This window comes from Mangifera indica, chromosome 4 (genome assembly GCF_011075055.1).
Source record: "Mangifera indica cultivar Alphonso chromosome 4, CATAS_Mindica_2.1, whole genome shotgun sequence".
In the NCBI taxonomy this organism is placed as follows: Eukaryota; Viridiplantae; Streptophyta; class Magnoliopsida; order Sapindales; family Anacardiaceae; genus Mangifera; species Mangifera indica.
This window is the reverse complement of record NC_058140.1, coordinates 20,710,055-20,725,670: the sequence shown is the minus strand read 5'-3', so window position 1 is coordinate 20,725,670 and position 15,616 is coordinate 20,710,055. Positions and strand designations below refer to the sequence as shown.

The 15,616-nt window shown below is 34.1% G+C and overlaps 2 protein-coding genes across 8 annotated transcripts; both read left to right on the top strand.

Annotated features, from left to right (window-relative positions):
- Positions 1–872: 872 nt before the first annotated feature.
- LOC123212967 (probable inactive purple acid phosphatase 1) lies at positions 873–5,350 on the top strand. Its single transcript, XM_044632244.1, has 13 exons — positions 873–1,228; positions 1,666–1,753; positions 1,996–2,262; positions 2,336–2,444; positions 2,854–2,968; positions 3,158–3,290; positions 3,367–3,554; positions 3,633–3,819; positions 3,909–3,976; positions 4,513–4,597; positions 4,672–4,857; positions 4,953–5,033; positions 5,176–5,350. Exons 1-13 carry the CDS (start codon positions 897–899, stop codon positions 5,239–5,241), a joined length of 1,905 nt encoding a protein of 634 aa, XP_044488179.1. The 5' UTR covers positions 873–896; the 3' UTR covers positions 5,242–5,350.
- Positions 5,351–6,021: 671 nt separating this feature from the next.
- Positions 6,022–14,895, top strand: LOC123212965 (probable inactive purple acid phosphatase 1). 7 transcript variants are annotated; one of them, XM_044632239.1, is made up of 15 exons: positions 6,238–6,512; positions 6,615–6,694; positions 10,077–10,164; positions 10,632–10,898; positions 10,971–11,079; positions 11,465–11,579; positions 11,666–11,798; positions 12,538–12,615; positions 12,710–12,897; positions 13,130–13,316; positions 13,413–13,480; positions 13,829–13,919; positions 14,016–14,204; positions 14,310–14,387; positions 14,568–14,895. In XM_044632239.1, exons 2-15 carry the CDS (start codon positions 6,639–6,641, stop codon positions 14,622–14,624), a joined length of 1,704 nt encoding a protein of 567 aa, XP_044488174.1. In that variant the 5' UTR covers positions 6,238–6,512; positions 6,615–6,638; the 3' UTR covers positions 14,625–14,895. The 7 variants fall into 7 exon arrangements, with proteins under 7 accessions (XP_044488171.1, XP_044488174.1, XP_044488176.1 ...); XM_044632238.1 differs by having other exon boundaries at positions 6,371–6,512; positions 6,607–6,694; XM_044632235.1 differs by lacking the exon at positions 6,238–6,512 and adding an exon at positions 9,067–9,511 and having other exon boundaries at positions 6,607–6,694.
- The last annotated feature ends 721 nt before the right edge of the window (positions 14,896–15,616 follow it).

Below are 15,616 nucleotides of genomic sequence, written 5' to 3'. Positions count from 1 at the left end.
AATGTATTTGAAAAATTTTTAAGTTTAAAGGGTGTATAGTATTTTTTGAAAGATATATTTTACCACACATGATATACTGTAATTAAAATTTTTTATTATTAAATTTAAAACCATGATTAGACTATATAATGTGAAGTGATTAATTGTAAAATTATCGAGACTTGACCTGTAGTAGTAGGGTTGCCGAGCGGGAACAGCAATTGGAAAACCAGACGCTGCGTACGTTCAAACTTAGCTTACTTTGCCACTATTTTGGACTTCTAAACACGGCACTGCACATCATCACCAAAAGTGCGTCTTTCTCAAATTGAATGAATTTGAGAGTTTAGAATCAACAAAGTAAACAAATATACAGATGGGAAAAAGAAAAAACAAACTTTATATTGATTTATTTTGGTTTACCTCTACATCGGTAAGTACTATGTCAAAATCTCATGATCAACTGTATTAATACTATTAACACATTTGCTAATATGAAAGAATAATTGTTTAATTATATATTATTTCTAAGAAAAATCTTTCATGTATGAACAAGTGCTCGCCAAGTTCAACAAAAACGCCTCTTCGTGTATGAATATATACAATAACAAAATTGCTATCAAGAAATTGACAGGAATACAACTGATCACCACATACATAGCCATGAAAGCAATCTCTTATCTCATCATTAATTTTTGCGGAGTTCAATATTTAATTAATATTAATAAACCAATGATCAGGCCAATCAATCTAATTTCCCACGTAGGAGACAAAAGTGACAGTCACAGTCAATCTAATTTCCCACGTAATATTCGCCCTTGATGTATGTTTCAATGTTGTTTGTAATCTTATTCTTACTAGTTATTATAAATAAACTTGTCACAATTATGTCTGTGAATCCCGAATCACTGCGAGCAATGGCCCCCTGCGCTGTTTTTTCCAAGAATTTCCTGAATCCATTGTGTTTCCTGTTGATTTTGTTGTTTCCTTGCTTTTGTTCATCGTCGTTTTTGCATCCTTTTGCGGCCAACTCAGTTTATGAACACCGTAACCACACCGCCATATCTGCGTTTCGTGTAGTGAATAGAAGATTTCTGTCCCAGTGCCCCGATCCCAACCCTTATCTCCAAGTTAACGTCAGTAAAACTTCTGGCCTCTCTGATGAAGAGAATGTCACGGTGACTGTCAGTGGAGTTTTGCATCCTGCGGACAGTGATTGGGTTGCTATGATCTCTCCTTCTAATGCTGAGTAAGAAGATAACATATTAATTAACTATTACAGGATTATTTTTCCATTACAATAACTCTTCTTCCATTACAGTAACTCTTGCTAGTACTCACCATTTATACTAGGGTGGATTTGGTATAAATCAAACCAAATCTAGGGTCAGCCCAAGCTTGGATTAATTCCAAAATATTTAGCTTGAATTCAAACTTGTTTACACTGGCAAATAATGTTACTAGAATTATAATCGAAGATGCGAACAATATTGTTGACAGGTTTAATAGTCTCACGGAATAAACAAATAAGCCGATGTTTATTCCAAATTATCTAACTTAAGCTCTAGTTTGAGATCACTTCGTTTGAATCGAATCAACTTGGATAAGATGCACTTCTAATATGTGGTATTATTTTTGCATTAATCTAAATTAATTGAATCCTGATTGTGCTAATATTGATTACAGTGTGTCAACTTGTCCCTTAAGCGAGACTTTCTATTTGCAAACTGGAGATACAAGTAGCCTTCCTCTCCTCTGCCATTATCCTGTGAAGGTAACAAAATCTTTCTTTCAAATTTGGATTTAAGAGACAAGTAAAAGAAAAATATAAACATGCAATATAGAAACATAACTGTCAGTAATAACTTGAGTCACGTAAAGCAAGAAGAAGCGTTCACGTAAGAGGGTGTTGAGTCAATACATCTGAAAGTGACCATGCAGGCATAGCTAGCGATTTCTACCTAATATTGTATCATGGAATAGACACATTTTATGAGCTCTTTATTTAAATTGCAGGCACAGTTTGTGAGCAACGATCCAGATTATCTAAGTTGCAAGAAGCAGGAATGCAAGAAATATAACAACGGAGAATGTGTGGTGACTACATGCAGTGGTTCAATAACTTTTCATGTCGTTAACATCAGAACAGACATTGAATTCGTTTTCTTTGCTGCTGGATTTGAGACGCCTTGTATTTTGAGTCGGTCAAATCCTATCAATTTTGCCAATGCAAATAAGCCTTTATATGGGCATATCTCCAGCACAGACTCTTCAGGAACATCTGTAAGCAAAGGTTTCAACTTAGAAGCAATTCGCTCATTTGAGAGCTGGTGCTTAAAATTTTAGGTTGCTGCAGATGAGATTGACATGGGTCAGCGGCGATAACGAACCTCATCAAGTTCAATATGGAGATGGAAAATCAGAGACATCACAAGTTTCTACCTTTACACAGGATGACATGTGCAGTGAGTTCCATTCAATTTTGCTCTATTGTTAACCTGAGTGTTAGGTGTTATTGGCCTCACACATCCAGTCATCCACACTTTATTGGTTGACATGACAGGCTATTGGTCGTACCTTCACATCAACCATTCATTTTAGTGGACTTTTGTATAAAGTTGTTGCAACCAAACTTTAATACCAATGTTAGGTGTTAACGGATTTTCTTATCCAAATAGTAGTTTAAGGGGTGAGACATTTTTTCATATGCTAACACTTAACCCCTTTCCCAACTAGTGTGGGATAACCCTATCGGTCATTCCCATTAAGATTAATATTATTGTTGAGCTCTTACCTGTTAACTTTGATATTGCAGTGTAATAATAAGGGATTGGTTTACTAATTATTAGTATGTAATGACTGTGAAATGTATAGGTTCGGCTTTAGCAAGCCCAGCCAAGGACTTTGGGTGGCATGACCCAGGTTACATTCATACAGCAGTCATGACTGGACTTGAGCCTTCAAAAACCTTTTCTTACAGTTATGGAAGGTATGACATTTTAAGTTAATTTCATAACCCGTGAGTATTTCAATTTCAACAGTGTAATTGTAAACACATCTCTTTATTTGTATCAGTTAGTACCCATCTTTTACACATGAAGTATTATTGTATATCATCATTCCTGTTGAATAGACTGCCTGGAAAGCCCTTCACTCAGCTGTTTTCAATCTGATTCAGTGATTCAGTGGGTTGGAGTGATAAAATCCAATTCCAGACTCCCCCAGCTGGAGGATCTGATGAGCTCAAATTTCTTGCATACGGTGACATGGGAAAGGCTCCTCTTGATGCTTCCGTGGAACACTACATTCAGGTACTATAAATTTGACTAAACTAAATTTGTACTTAGTGAAGGCGCTCTTGTAATTTGAATTCCATGACAAGTATAGCCAGGATCGCTGTCAGTGATCAAAGCTATGGCCAGTGAAATAGATGATGGCAACGTAGATTCCATCTTCCACATTGGTGATATAAGCTATGCAACAGGCTTCTTAGTTGAATGGGATTTCTTCCTCAACCTTATAAGTCCCTTGGCTTCTCGGGTTTCTTACATGACTGCAATTGGAAACCATGAAAGGTAATTTTCTTGTTCTCCTCTGGAGATTTGTTTTTGTGGCAGTAGTTTTTATGCATGATTTTCAACCCTCTTGTTCAGGGATTACGTAGGGACAGGGTCAGTGTATGTGACTCCGGATTCTGGTGGAGAATGTGGAGTTCCTTATGAAACTTACTTTCAGATGCCGACTGCAGCCAAGGACAAGCCATGGTATTCCATAGAGCAAGCAAGTGTTCACTTCACAGTGATGTCAACTGAACATGATTGGTCACAAAATTCTGAACAGGTTAACTGAAATGCCATTCTAATTTGCTAATTCTAAATGCTTTTATACAATATGAAACCTTGGTGGTGTTCACTTTGGAATTGTAACAGTATAATTGGATGAAACAAGATATGGCTTCGGTTGATCGATCGAGAACCCCGTGGTTAATTTTTGCAGGGTAAGTTACCTGACTATCTCACATTAATTGAAAAACATTTTGAATGTGAGTACAAATGTTAGCTTTCAGGCTGAGAGTGACTAATAGCACTTTTGTGGTAACCCAACAAGTAATATCAGAATCCAAGTTTCAAACAATTCCATCCACATTTAATATAGTACAATCAGGTCCATCCAAGTTGGTAACTCAAAAGGCCCAATTGAGGAGAGACTGCATCTTACTCTCCCATTGAGGCCTGGTTTAGGAAGCTTAAATGAAGGGACGTTTTGCCAGCGTTACTCCCCTATTGACTTGCCAGGTTGAGGGAGAGGTTGCTGATGGACCAATTTGAGAGGAGAGGATTGTTGAGTATCCCACATTAGTTGGGCGGGAAACAAATTAGATATGGATATATAAGTGCTTGAGTAGCTGTTGGAGTGAGAGAGGTCCAACGACACTCTTTCGTGACCTAACACTATTTGACAATAATTCCCAAAGACTAACCAATTTGCTTAAAGTGTTAGTGAATAGTTTTAAGAACAAAATGTGAAATGCAGGCACAGGCCAATGTACAGTTCTACTGGATCTGGGGTAGACAACAAGTTTCTTGATGCTGTGGAGCCATTACTGCTGGATAACAAGGTAAGCTTCTATGCCATGCATAACTAATGATCAAATAAGCTCTGTTTCTTGATCTGCTTGCTCTAATGAACCAGGTTGATTTGGTTTTGTTTGGCCATGTTCACAACTATGAGAGAACCTGTTCAATATATCAAAGTAATTGCCTGGCAATGCCTACAAAAGAGGAGGGGATAGACACATACGATCACAGCAACTACAGTGCACCAGTTCAAGCTGTCATTGGCATGGCTGGCTTCAGATTGGACAAGTTCCCTGACTCTGTAAGTGTTTGTAGAAATCCTTCCATAACAACAAGCGCTCACCTCACCTGTTCCTAATTTTCATTCATGATTGCCATTCTGTCATCCTTTAACAGGCTGAAAGCTGGAGTCTGACAAGAATTTCCAAGTTTGGGTACTTAAGAGGACATGCAACAAGGGATGAAATGAAATTAGAGGTTAGTTTTGCACAAACCAACTATAATTGTACTTTAATATGATGGAATATTACTTTTATTTCTAATTAAAATTATTCAATAATATAATGACACATTAAAATTTATTGACTTTTTTTCTTATTAATTCTCTTGATTTTTGCAGTTTGTGAATGCAGATACAAGAGAGGTTGAAGATAGCTTCCGTATCACCAAGAAGCAAAACAGATAGAATATCAAATGATGATAAAAATGGCACATGAATGATCATAATTTCTCTTGTATATTCAGTGTTTATGAAAGGAACAAAAAGTAATACAAATTTCAGTTTGTTATGTGTACATTGGATTAAGGTTGGATTCAATCAAGCTATTAAGTTCAAATTAAACGAGTTAAGTTTAAATTAAGGATATAACTCGTATTCATAGAATGAATCAAGTTTGAGTCGATTCAAATATTCAAATTTAAGTTGGTTCGAATATGCTATAAAATAGAATTATTTTTTAATTAACTTTGTGTTAATGTTGCAAATGAGTTGAGATTGACTTAAGCTTATTGTTGTTTGACTCAGTGAGCTCAAGACTTAACTTAAGTATAATATCAATAAACTCTTAAATAATTTTATATTTACACTTTAAAATTTTGCACTTTAACTTTGAATATAAAGATAATTGACAAATATATAAATTACAGAATTCAACATAATTTTTACGAATTGAGCTCGAGTTAGCCATTTCTATTTCAAGTTCAACTTCACGAGTTTGAGCTTGAGACAAATAACACTCAAGTTGTTTTGATTGCAACCTTAGTATGAGCCTCAACTCATCTATTTCGAATTAAATCTTGTGAATTTGAACCAATTTTTAGATATACCATATTCAAACTCAGGCCGGATTAAATCTAACCCTCTATTAGACAATAATTCTTTCCCTACAAGTAACGAAAAGAAAGTGACAGATTTCAGTTATCGGCTACTCTTTAGCAATACGCCAAGCAACCATAATTCCCCACGTAATGAAATGTAGATATGCCCACTAAAACACTTGGTGTTGAGAAGATGTTGACATAATCAGTTACATCTTCCATGCCGAAATTTTCTGAAACATAATTCCAGTCATCTTCAACCTCAATCAAAACAGATCAATCTTTCTGTTCTTTCTGAGTCTTCATAATCATTTCCTTCCCTCCAATGGAGCCTTTGAAATTCTCCTTCCTTCTGTCTGTTTTTCTTCTGTTCTTTGGCCGTTCTTGGCCGCTGCCGTTGCATCCAATGATCGTCAACTCAACCATTCAACACCGAAATTACACTGCAATATCAAAGTTCAGAGTACTGAATAGAAGAGCTTTATTGGACTGTCCTGTCAATAACCCTTTTCTCCATATCAATGTTAGTTCAGGTTCCAGCAAGCTTTCTGATGAAGAATTTGTCACGGTAACTGTTAGTGGCGTTTTGCGTCCCTCCGAAGGTCATTGGGTTGCCATGATCTCACCTTCTCATCATGAGTAAGAGCTGAATTCATGAAATGTTTTCGGCATATAATTATCTGCATGGTCAGGACGCCCCTTTAATTTCATTTGTATGATTTATTAATTGCAGTGTTTCAGGATGTCCCGTTGACGGTTTTCTTTATGCACAAACTGGTGATTTTAGCCAACTTCCTCTTCTGTGCCATTATCCAGTTAAGGTATGCATTTTAAACTTGATATCTACTATTAAACCTAAAACTAAACAAACTAATTCACTGCTTAACTAGGCTGGAAAGAACCAACTCAAGTTCGATTTAAATCCTAAATCATGGATTCAAATTTAAGTTTAAATTCAATTAGCTTACATCAATATCAGACTATCATAGATGATATAACTAGTAAATGAGTCTTTTTTTTTTTTTGAAGTACAGATAGCTAACAATTTAAGTCTTAAATTAAAATTAAAATATCTCGACCCTTAATAATAATTAAAAATAAAAATAGCTTTTAATGTATCTCATTGAATGTATACATGCAAGAATAGTTATGGCCAACCCTAAACTAGGGTGGGTTATACCAAAATCAATTAATTTTGTATTAAATGGTTTGTCACTAATTAATACATTGAAAATAATCTTAATTTGTTAGTTCATATTTTGAGTATGATTTTGTACTAGAGTCATTTTTTGTTAAACTCGAAGGTTTGATTAGTATGTACAAATGAGAATAGGTAAAAAATTCGGTTCAAGTTGTAGTTTAATTCACACTATATTTCCACCCCCCTAACTTTTTGGTTATTACATTTTGATCTCAAACTTTTTATACCTCATTTAAACCTAACTCTGTGTCTTATATTCATTCCCAAATTTCAAGACATGTTTACAGAAATCTAAATTCATTGTATTAGATAAAAACCCGATGTAATTTACTCTTTATGTAATTAACTTAGACCTTCTAAGTCATAGCACACAACGTTTTATTGTATATAAAATTGACAGTGAATATAATTAGAATTAATATACAATTAATTTTCTCTTCATTCATAGACTGTGAATGGTCTCTGGCAAGAGATCATAATTACCCAATTAATATATAGTTAACATTAAATCAATTATATTTTTTAACAGCACGGTGATTATGCAATCAAATTAGCCTTTCACCGTATTGACATTTCATCATAATTGAGACATATAAGTAGTAGGGGCGTTCAAAATTATCTGGTAACCAAATCGAACCGATTTTTAAACCGAAAAATAGGTTATTTGAAAAATTGGTTCGGATACCAGTTCAAAAATATATATAAACCGAAATTTCGGTTTGATTACTGGTTTGCCTAATTTTGAAAATCGGTTAACTGAACCGAACCGGTTTTTAAAAAATTGAATAAAATATTAATAAAATATTGAATATATTTTCAAAAAATTAGAAAAAATAATAAAATATGATAACATTTTGAAATTCGGTTCAAAAATCGGTTAACCGAAATTTCGGTTCAGTTTAAAATCGGTTAATCTTTAAATCGATTCGGTTTCGGTTCATGATTTTTTCCAAACCGAAAATTCGGTTCGGTTCAAATAATTGGCAAAGCGGTTCGGTTAACCGGTTTTGAACACCCCTAATAAGTAGTATTTACCTCAAGTTTCCTTGACTTCATAATTTGACTTAGCAACGATAGAGTATTATCAGATTCGAGCACCAAATCAATCATATTGTCATTACAAATTTAATTGGTTGTAGTCTTTCATCAAATAACACCACATCTTATCACACAGAAGTGATGAATTATGTATTAATCCACCATAATCTTGTTATACTTTTTCATATAATCAACAACTATTATATTAATTACCCTTAAAAAAAGATTATGTTAGACTATTAAATGTTAAATTTGGATCAGAGTATCTATTTCAAATATTGGAATTACCATTTATATAGAATTATTTAGTGGGTTAATCTAGTCAATAAACATTCATGTATTGTACTAAATTAACAACAATAACCTCAACACATAAAATCCATCACAAACTTTTGAAATGATCGTTTAACATAACGATAACTTTATTTTAATATTTATGTTATTAGTTAGAATAATATTGAAGCTATAAACGCTTCTAGATTTGTCATACCATACATATTCATACAGTGTTCAGGACCAAGTTATATATTGATCTCTTTATCACGATTCTACAAATTTAAGAGTAATTATCTTACATATATATGTACATACACACTTAATAAAATATGAATAATTGTCAATTTATTTATAATACACGATACACTATTTGAATAAAATTACATAATTAGCATTAATGACTGACTTTAAAACATTTATTCTAACATGTTTGACCAAGACCCAGTGATGAGTTCGAATTGTTGTTTAAACTATTTGCCCAATTCAATCAAATCGATAGGCTAACATCAGCGTGTTCTTTCATAAGATACCACATATATACCATCATACTAGATTCCTCGAACCTTCGGTGTCATATCTTTTGGTGGGTTCCGTTATTTGGTAACAAATCATCTCTAAATTTTCTTTCCTAAATACACTTTCGTAAATATATTATTTTGTTTCTATCTTTTCTTGCAGTTATATAGAAAGTCTGACGCTAAAAATTGCTTAATTTGGGCGACTAAATTCTATTCAATTGAATAAGTAGTAAAATAATTAATTTCATGTCTGTACATCCGGAATCACTGCTTGCAATGGCAGCCTCCACTGTTCCTTCCAGGATTTTCCTGAAGCCATTGTGTTTCCTGTTGATTTTGTTGTTTCTTGGTTTTTGTTCATCGTTGTTGCATCCTTCGGTGGCCAACTCAGTTTATGAACACCGTAACCACACCGCCATATCTGCGTTTCGAGTAGTGAACAGAAGATCTTTGTTGGAGTGTCCTAATCTCAACCCTTATCTCCAAGTTAACGTCAGTAAAACTTCTGACCTCGCCGATGAAGAGTTTGTCACGGTGACTGTCAGCGGAGTCTTGCATCCTGCACACAGTGATTGGGTTGCTATGATCTCGCCTTCTCATGCTTCGTAAGAAAATAACATATTAGTTCATTATTATACCATTATTTTTTTATTACCATGTACAAATGTTTGGATATTATCGGATATACATAAACTGATATGTTATCATTATGATAATGTTAGTTTGTTTATCCTTAATAATATCCATAGTTTGTACATATAGTTTAGGGTGGATCCTATCTAATTTACTTCGATTTGAATCTATTGATTGATTTAAATATGTTAATCTCAAATTGGATCTTCAACTCAGGAACTCGACTTTAGGTTTATTTGTTTATCCATTCAGTAAACCTATTTATTATGTCATTGATTTTGCTCTCTTGCCAATAATACTGTTCACTTTTCGAAAATAATATTCATCATCTCCCTATCATCAAAGACCTCTTAGCCTCCGTATGACACTGGCTAGAAAGAGATGAAACTCGAATGGGGATTTATAGATTTAATCTAAGTTCAAACTAATCTCATATTTGATTTATTTTAGACCGAATTAACCTTTACATTTAGTATTCTCTTTGGATTGTTGTTCTAAATTAATTAACTGCTGATATTGTACTAATATTAATTACAGTGTGAAGAGTTGTCCCTTAAGCGAGGCTTTCTATCTTCAGACTGGAGATACAAGTCATCTTCCTCTCCTCTGCCATTATCCTGTGAAGGTAACAAAATCCTATCGGCAATTTTGGATTTAAAAGACAAGTGAGAAAAAAAAAGGGGTTATTAATATAATGATAAAAATGAGAGGTGTATAAATACTTGACCAACTCTTCAGGGTTATGCTATTATAACCAAAACCCATAATTAAATACTAGAACCCTCGCCCTTTCTGTACAAGTCAACCCTAATGCATTACATAAAACATCACAACCAAATCCTTCAAACTTTGAAAATGATCATTTCACACTCTCACCCACAATCCAACAACATGATTTCGAATTTAAGAAAGGAAGTTCGTTACATCCAAATATTTTTATAAATACTCAAAATTGGATTCACTCAATATATATATGACACGAAATCGTTAACAGTAGTGTAGGAAAGATCAGAAGAAGATCCTGATTCTTTTGAACTTTCGGTTGACAAAAAATGAGGAGATGGTCTTAAATGTGAGCTTTCGAAATTGCAGGCACAGTTTGTGAGCAACGATCCAGATTATCTGAGTTGCAGGAAGCAGGAATGCAAGAAGTATAACAATACCGAATGTGTGGTGAAATCATGCAGTGGTTCAGTAACTTTTCATGTCATTAACATCAGAACAGACATTGAATTCGTTTTCTTTGCTGCTGGATTTGAGACGCCTTGCATTTTGAGACGGTCAGATCCTATCAATTTTGCCAATGCAAATCAGCCTTTATATGGACATATATCGAGCATAGACTCTTCAGGAACATCTGTAAGCAAAAGTTCCAACTTAAGAAGCAATTCACTCATTTGAGTTCTCGCTGAAAATTTTGTGTTGGTGCAGATGAGATTGACATGGGTCAGTGGGGATAAGGGACCCCAACAAGTCCAATATGGAGATGGAAAATCAGAGACATCACAAGTTTCTACCTTCTCGCAAGCTGACATGTGCAGTGAGTTCCATTCAATTCTGGTCTATTGTTATAGTACACATCCAGTTATCGGTTTGACAATCTATTGGTTGACGTGAACGGGTTATTGGTTGGACATACCATCACGTTAACCATTCATTCATGTGAACTCTTGTATGAAGTTGTTGCAACAGAGCTTTGATACAAACTATAAGTGCTATTGATCCTTTCATACCCCAAAAACTAGTTGACAATGATGCTTTCAATTTTTTTTTATATTTTATATTAATTAGTTTGGTACTTTTAATAGAAAATAGTAAAAATCTAGTTCATTCAATTGAAAAATCTGAAAGCTTGATTCAGTCCTTTCAATACCTTCGTTATCCTGCTTGGCGAATGTGATTTTTGCTATATTGATTTTATGTAGGCTCTCTTGTACCAAGTCCAGCGAAGGATTTTGGGTGGCATGATCCTGGATATATTCATTCAGCAGTCATGACAGGACTTCAGCCCTCATCCAAATTTTCCTACAGATATGGAAGGTAATGCACGCAGGAATGTTCTGAATGTTAATTAATGCTAGAACTCATGAATGGAGCAATGATGTGTTTGTTGAAGATCCATGCAGTAATTCAGTTGGCTGGAGTAAGCAAATCGATTTCCGGACTCCGTCTGCCGGAGGATCAAATGAACTCAAGTTTCTTGCATATGGCGATATGGGAAAGGCTCCTCTTGATGCCTCAACTGAACACTACATACAGGTTGGTTTTGAGTTGGTTGTTGGCAATAGGCCTAGATATGATCTGAGTCGGCTCGGTCTCGAAAATTAATTCGATTCGATTTAGCTCGACTCAAATTTATTTGATTAAAATTCGGATTTAACTCAAGCCAAAAGATTTAGCTCATTTTTTAATTAGAGCCGAACTTGAGTCAAAGAGTGTTCGACTCAGTTTAGCTCAAATTCAGTTCGATTGAAGAATGCCCTAGTGTAGTTTCTTGTGCAGATACTCTTACTCTAGTTGCAAGGGACTCAACTGTCACTACAGTAAGAACTCCATCAAATTATCTTCAAACCTGCTTTTCACATTTTCATATTCTCTAGATTTCATTTTTGTTTTACCATTCTCTAAATAAGGGGTCATTTTTGAAATGTTCCAAATGTAGAGATGGGACGATCTCTAATTTTTAATATGCTTTGGATATAATTCCAGCCGGCTTGGTCTCAAAAGTTGATTCAATTCGATTTAGATTGACTCAAATTTATTTGATTAAAATTCGAATCAAACTCGAACCAAAAGATTTAGTTCATTTTTTAATGCGAGCCGAACTTGAGTCGAGGGTTGTTCGGGCTCAGTTCAACCCGAATCCACCCCTAGTTGGCAACTTTGATTTAAAACCCAGACTGAATCGGAGTCGAATATTACAATGATATCAGCATAATGTCATGCCATATTTAAAATTTTAGCTATGTTACTGATGCCTCATTGGTCCAACCGACAGATTCAATCGGTTGGACTGACGTTGACCCGGAGAGTACCCTTTGATCTGGTCAAGGCACGGTTCGGTCTGAAAACTTTGGTTAGCAGTAGTTAAAAGTTCCGTTAATCCTCATTTTACGTCCGGATTTAAGATCTATGTGGAGAAAATTTAATTAGATGAAATGCAAATGTAGCCAGGATCTATCTCAGTGGTGAAAGCCATGACTCAAGAAATAGATAATGGCAATGTAGACTCAATCTTCCACATCGGAGACATCAGCTATGCAACAGGCTTCTTGGTTGAATGGGACTACTTCCTCAACCTTATAACCCCTTTGGCTTCAAGAGTTTCTTACATGACTGCAATTGGAAACCATGAAAGGTATATTCAACATCTGGATGTATGGAATATTACCCTTTTATCTATTGAAAAATGTAAATTTTCAAATTTTCATGAGATAAAACTGAGAGTTTGGTTTCTTAAAAAAATCTATTGATAGTTCGATACTTCTATGTGTTGTCATCCTTACCATTCATTGACGCAGAATTTATAATATAAACTTTGCTTGCAAATATCTTGAACAATCACTTTGATTTCCCCAAATTCTGTTCAGGGATTACATAAATTCAGGGTCAGTGTATATCACTCCGGATTCAGGTGGAGAATGTGGAGTTCCTTATGAGACATATTTTCCGATGCCAACTCCGGCAAAGGATAAGCCATGGTATTCCATCGAACAAGGTCCTGTTCACTTCACAGTCATGTCTACTGAGCATGACTGGTCATTTAATTCTGAACAGGTACTCAAATTAAGTTATACATGCACTATTTCTCTCATCTCTTATCATTGATTTTTCACTCTGATTCATGGAACTGCAACACTGTATTGTTTTCAGTATAACTGGATGAAAATGGATATGGCTTCGGTGGATCGATCAAAAACCCCTTGGTTAATTTTTACAGGGTAAGTTTAGCTGGATTTTACATTACCTAGCTGATTTTAGTTTCTGTAATATCATAATCTAATAGTTTAGTCCAATTATCTGTTTTAAACATGCAGTTCTTCATAGTTCAATTTCTATAACATTTTAGTCAAATAACCAGAGCCATTGTCAAGTTATTATCTTCTTTGGACATACATTATCTGTTTATCTTGATTCGATAGTCGAGCTTGCTAATTCAATCATGTGTTATTATTTTCAAGTGATGTGAAATACTCGTCAATAACCAATACATCTCTCTTGCTTTGTTGACATGAGATTCCTATGTAGCTTCATTGAACTGTAGCTAAGTGAAAATGTGCTAAATTTAGGCACAGACCAATGTATACTTCTTCTGGTGGACTGCTGAATGTGGACGGGCGCTTTGCTCAAGAGGTAGAACCATTACTTCTTCAAAGCAAGGTCAGATTTTTATCTCTAGGAGTAGTTCTACTTCATTCATCAGATATTGACTCATTTTGGTTGCTGATACTAGTACTATTTGGAAAAATGAAACAGGTTGATCTGGTGCTCTTCGGCCATGTTCATAACTATGAGAGAACCTGCTCAGTTTTTCAAAGCAGATGCCTCGCCATGCCTGCAAAAGATGCAAACGGGACAGACACATATGATCATAGCAATTACAAAGCACCAGTGCAGGCTGTAATTGGCATGGCTGGCTTCAAATTGGACGGTTTCCAAAAAAATGTAATTAGATTTTTCTGTTTCCCATTTCCATACATTCATCACAGATGATGAAATTAGTTGGTTGATCTTGTCATATCATATCATATAATCATATTCGTGTGACAGGAGACCTGGAGTTTGTCGAAGATGATGAAATTCGGATACCTAAGAGTTCATGCCACAAAGGAAGACATGAAATTAGAGGTTTGTACTAATAACTCTTCATTATAGGGTATTCTCTTTTACAAACACGGTTATAAACACTAACATGTTATTATAAAATTAGATAAATTTGAATTAGAATAAAGTAATAATTAATCTCATAGTTATACATCAATGTTATACCCAAATTTGACTTTACCCTGATTTTCTTCACTTTTGCAGTTTGTAGAAGCAGACACAAGAAAAGTTGGAGATAGTTTCCGAATTATTAAGAGATAGTATAAATGGACAGATAATATACAGATGAAAATTGGCAAGAGATGGGCTTTACAAGAACTTCATGAACATGTATCAAATTATCTCTCTGTTAATACTGAATAAATTATGATGCATCCTGGACAAAGGGCTACTGACTAATCCCTCACTTCGCTGTTTGCATTTTCTTGAACCAACTATGGCTCACTAATTAAGATTGGATCGAATATGATCTGCTGAAGCTCAAATTTAAAATCTGATTGAATGAGCTGAATTCAATCCAATGCTATTATTATGTTGGAATCTTGCAACACTTGTAAATTAGTGTTAAAACATATGTCAAAATTGGTCAGAGTTTTAATATTTTTTAGAACTTTAAATAATGCATTTTTAAATTGGTAATAATATATTAATAATTAGACATTTACATTAACAATAAAATTATGTATACATATTTTTTATATATAGATAATATATCATAGTGTAACTGAATGATTTGATATATCATCTGTATATTCAAATTATATACAAAAAAAAAATATATACATAACATTACTCTTATTCCAACTTTTTTATATATACACAGTCCTTTGTGAAAATACTTAAAAATTACCCACACACCAAACACTACAACTACTTTCAAGAAATTAATAATTTAACGCTTTCATGTCTATTGTTTTGTTTTCTCTATAATTATTATCTAAGATAAAAACAATTTTCACTCTCTTAATAACGAATTTATTTATCTAATTCCTAATAAGTATCTAAAATAGTAATTTACCCATTGTGCTTAGGTATTATCTCATCTAACTCTTATAAAATTACGGTTAGATTTTATCTCAGTTAAGTTCAAACAAAGTTCAATTCTACATTGGTTTCAATTAAAAATAATCACCTTGATATCAACAAATTAAGGTTTAAACTTGACTAAAAAATAATTTTATTTTAGATTCAATTCGAATTTGCTTAAACTTGAACATTTAGTTCAGCTCATTTCATGATAACAAACTCAATCT

Excerpts from the sequence above, each read along its gene's own strand:
- LOC123212967 (XM_044632244.1), top strand. The coding sequence starts at position 897 with ATGGCCCCCTGCGCTGTTTTTTCCAAGAATTTCCTGAATCCATTGTGT. Across the intron at positions 3,555-3,632 it reads GCAATTGGAAACCATGAAAG|GGATTACGTAGGGACAGGGT; the intron begins GTAATTTTCTTG and ends CCTCTTGTTCAG. Across the intron at positions 3,820-3,908 it reads GGTCACAAAATTCTGAACAG|TATAATTGGATGAAACAAGA; the intron begins GTTAACTGAAAT and ends GAATTGTAACAG.
- LOC123212965 (XM_044632235.1), top strand. The coding sequence starts at position 9,153 with ATGTCTGTACATCCGGAATCACTGCTTGCAATGGCAGCCTCCACTGTT. Across the intron at positions 10,899-10,970 it reads TAGACTCTTCAGGAACATCT|ATGAGATTGACATGGGTCAG; the intron begins GTAAGCAAAAGT and ends GTGTTGGTGCAG. Across the intron at positions 13,317-13,412 it reads GGTCATTTAATTCTGAACAG|TATAACTGGATGAAAATGGA; the intron begins GTACTCAAATTA and ends TATTGTTTTCAG.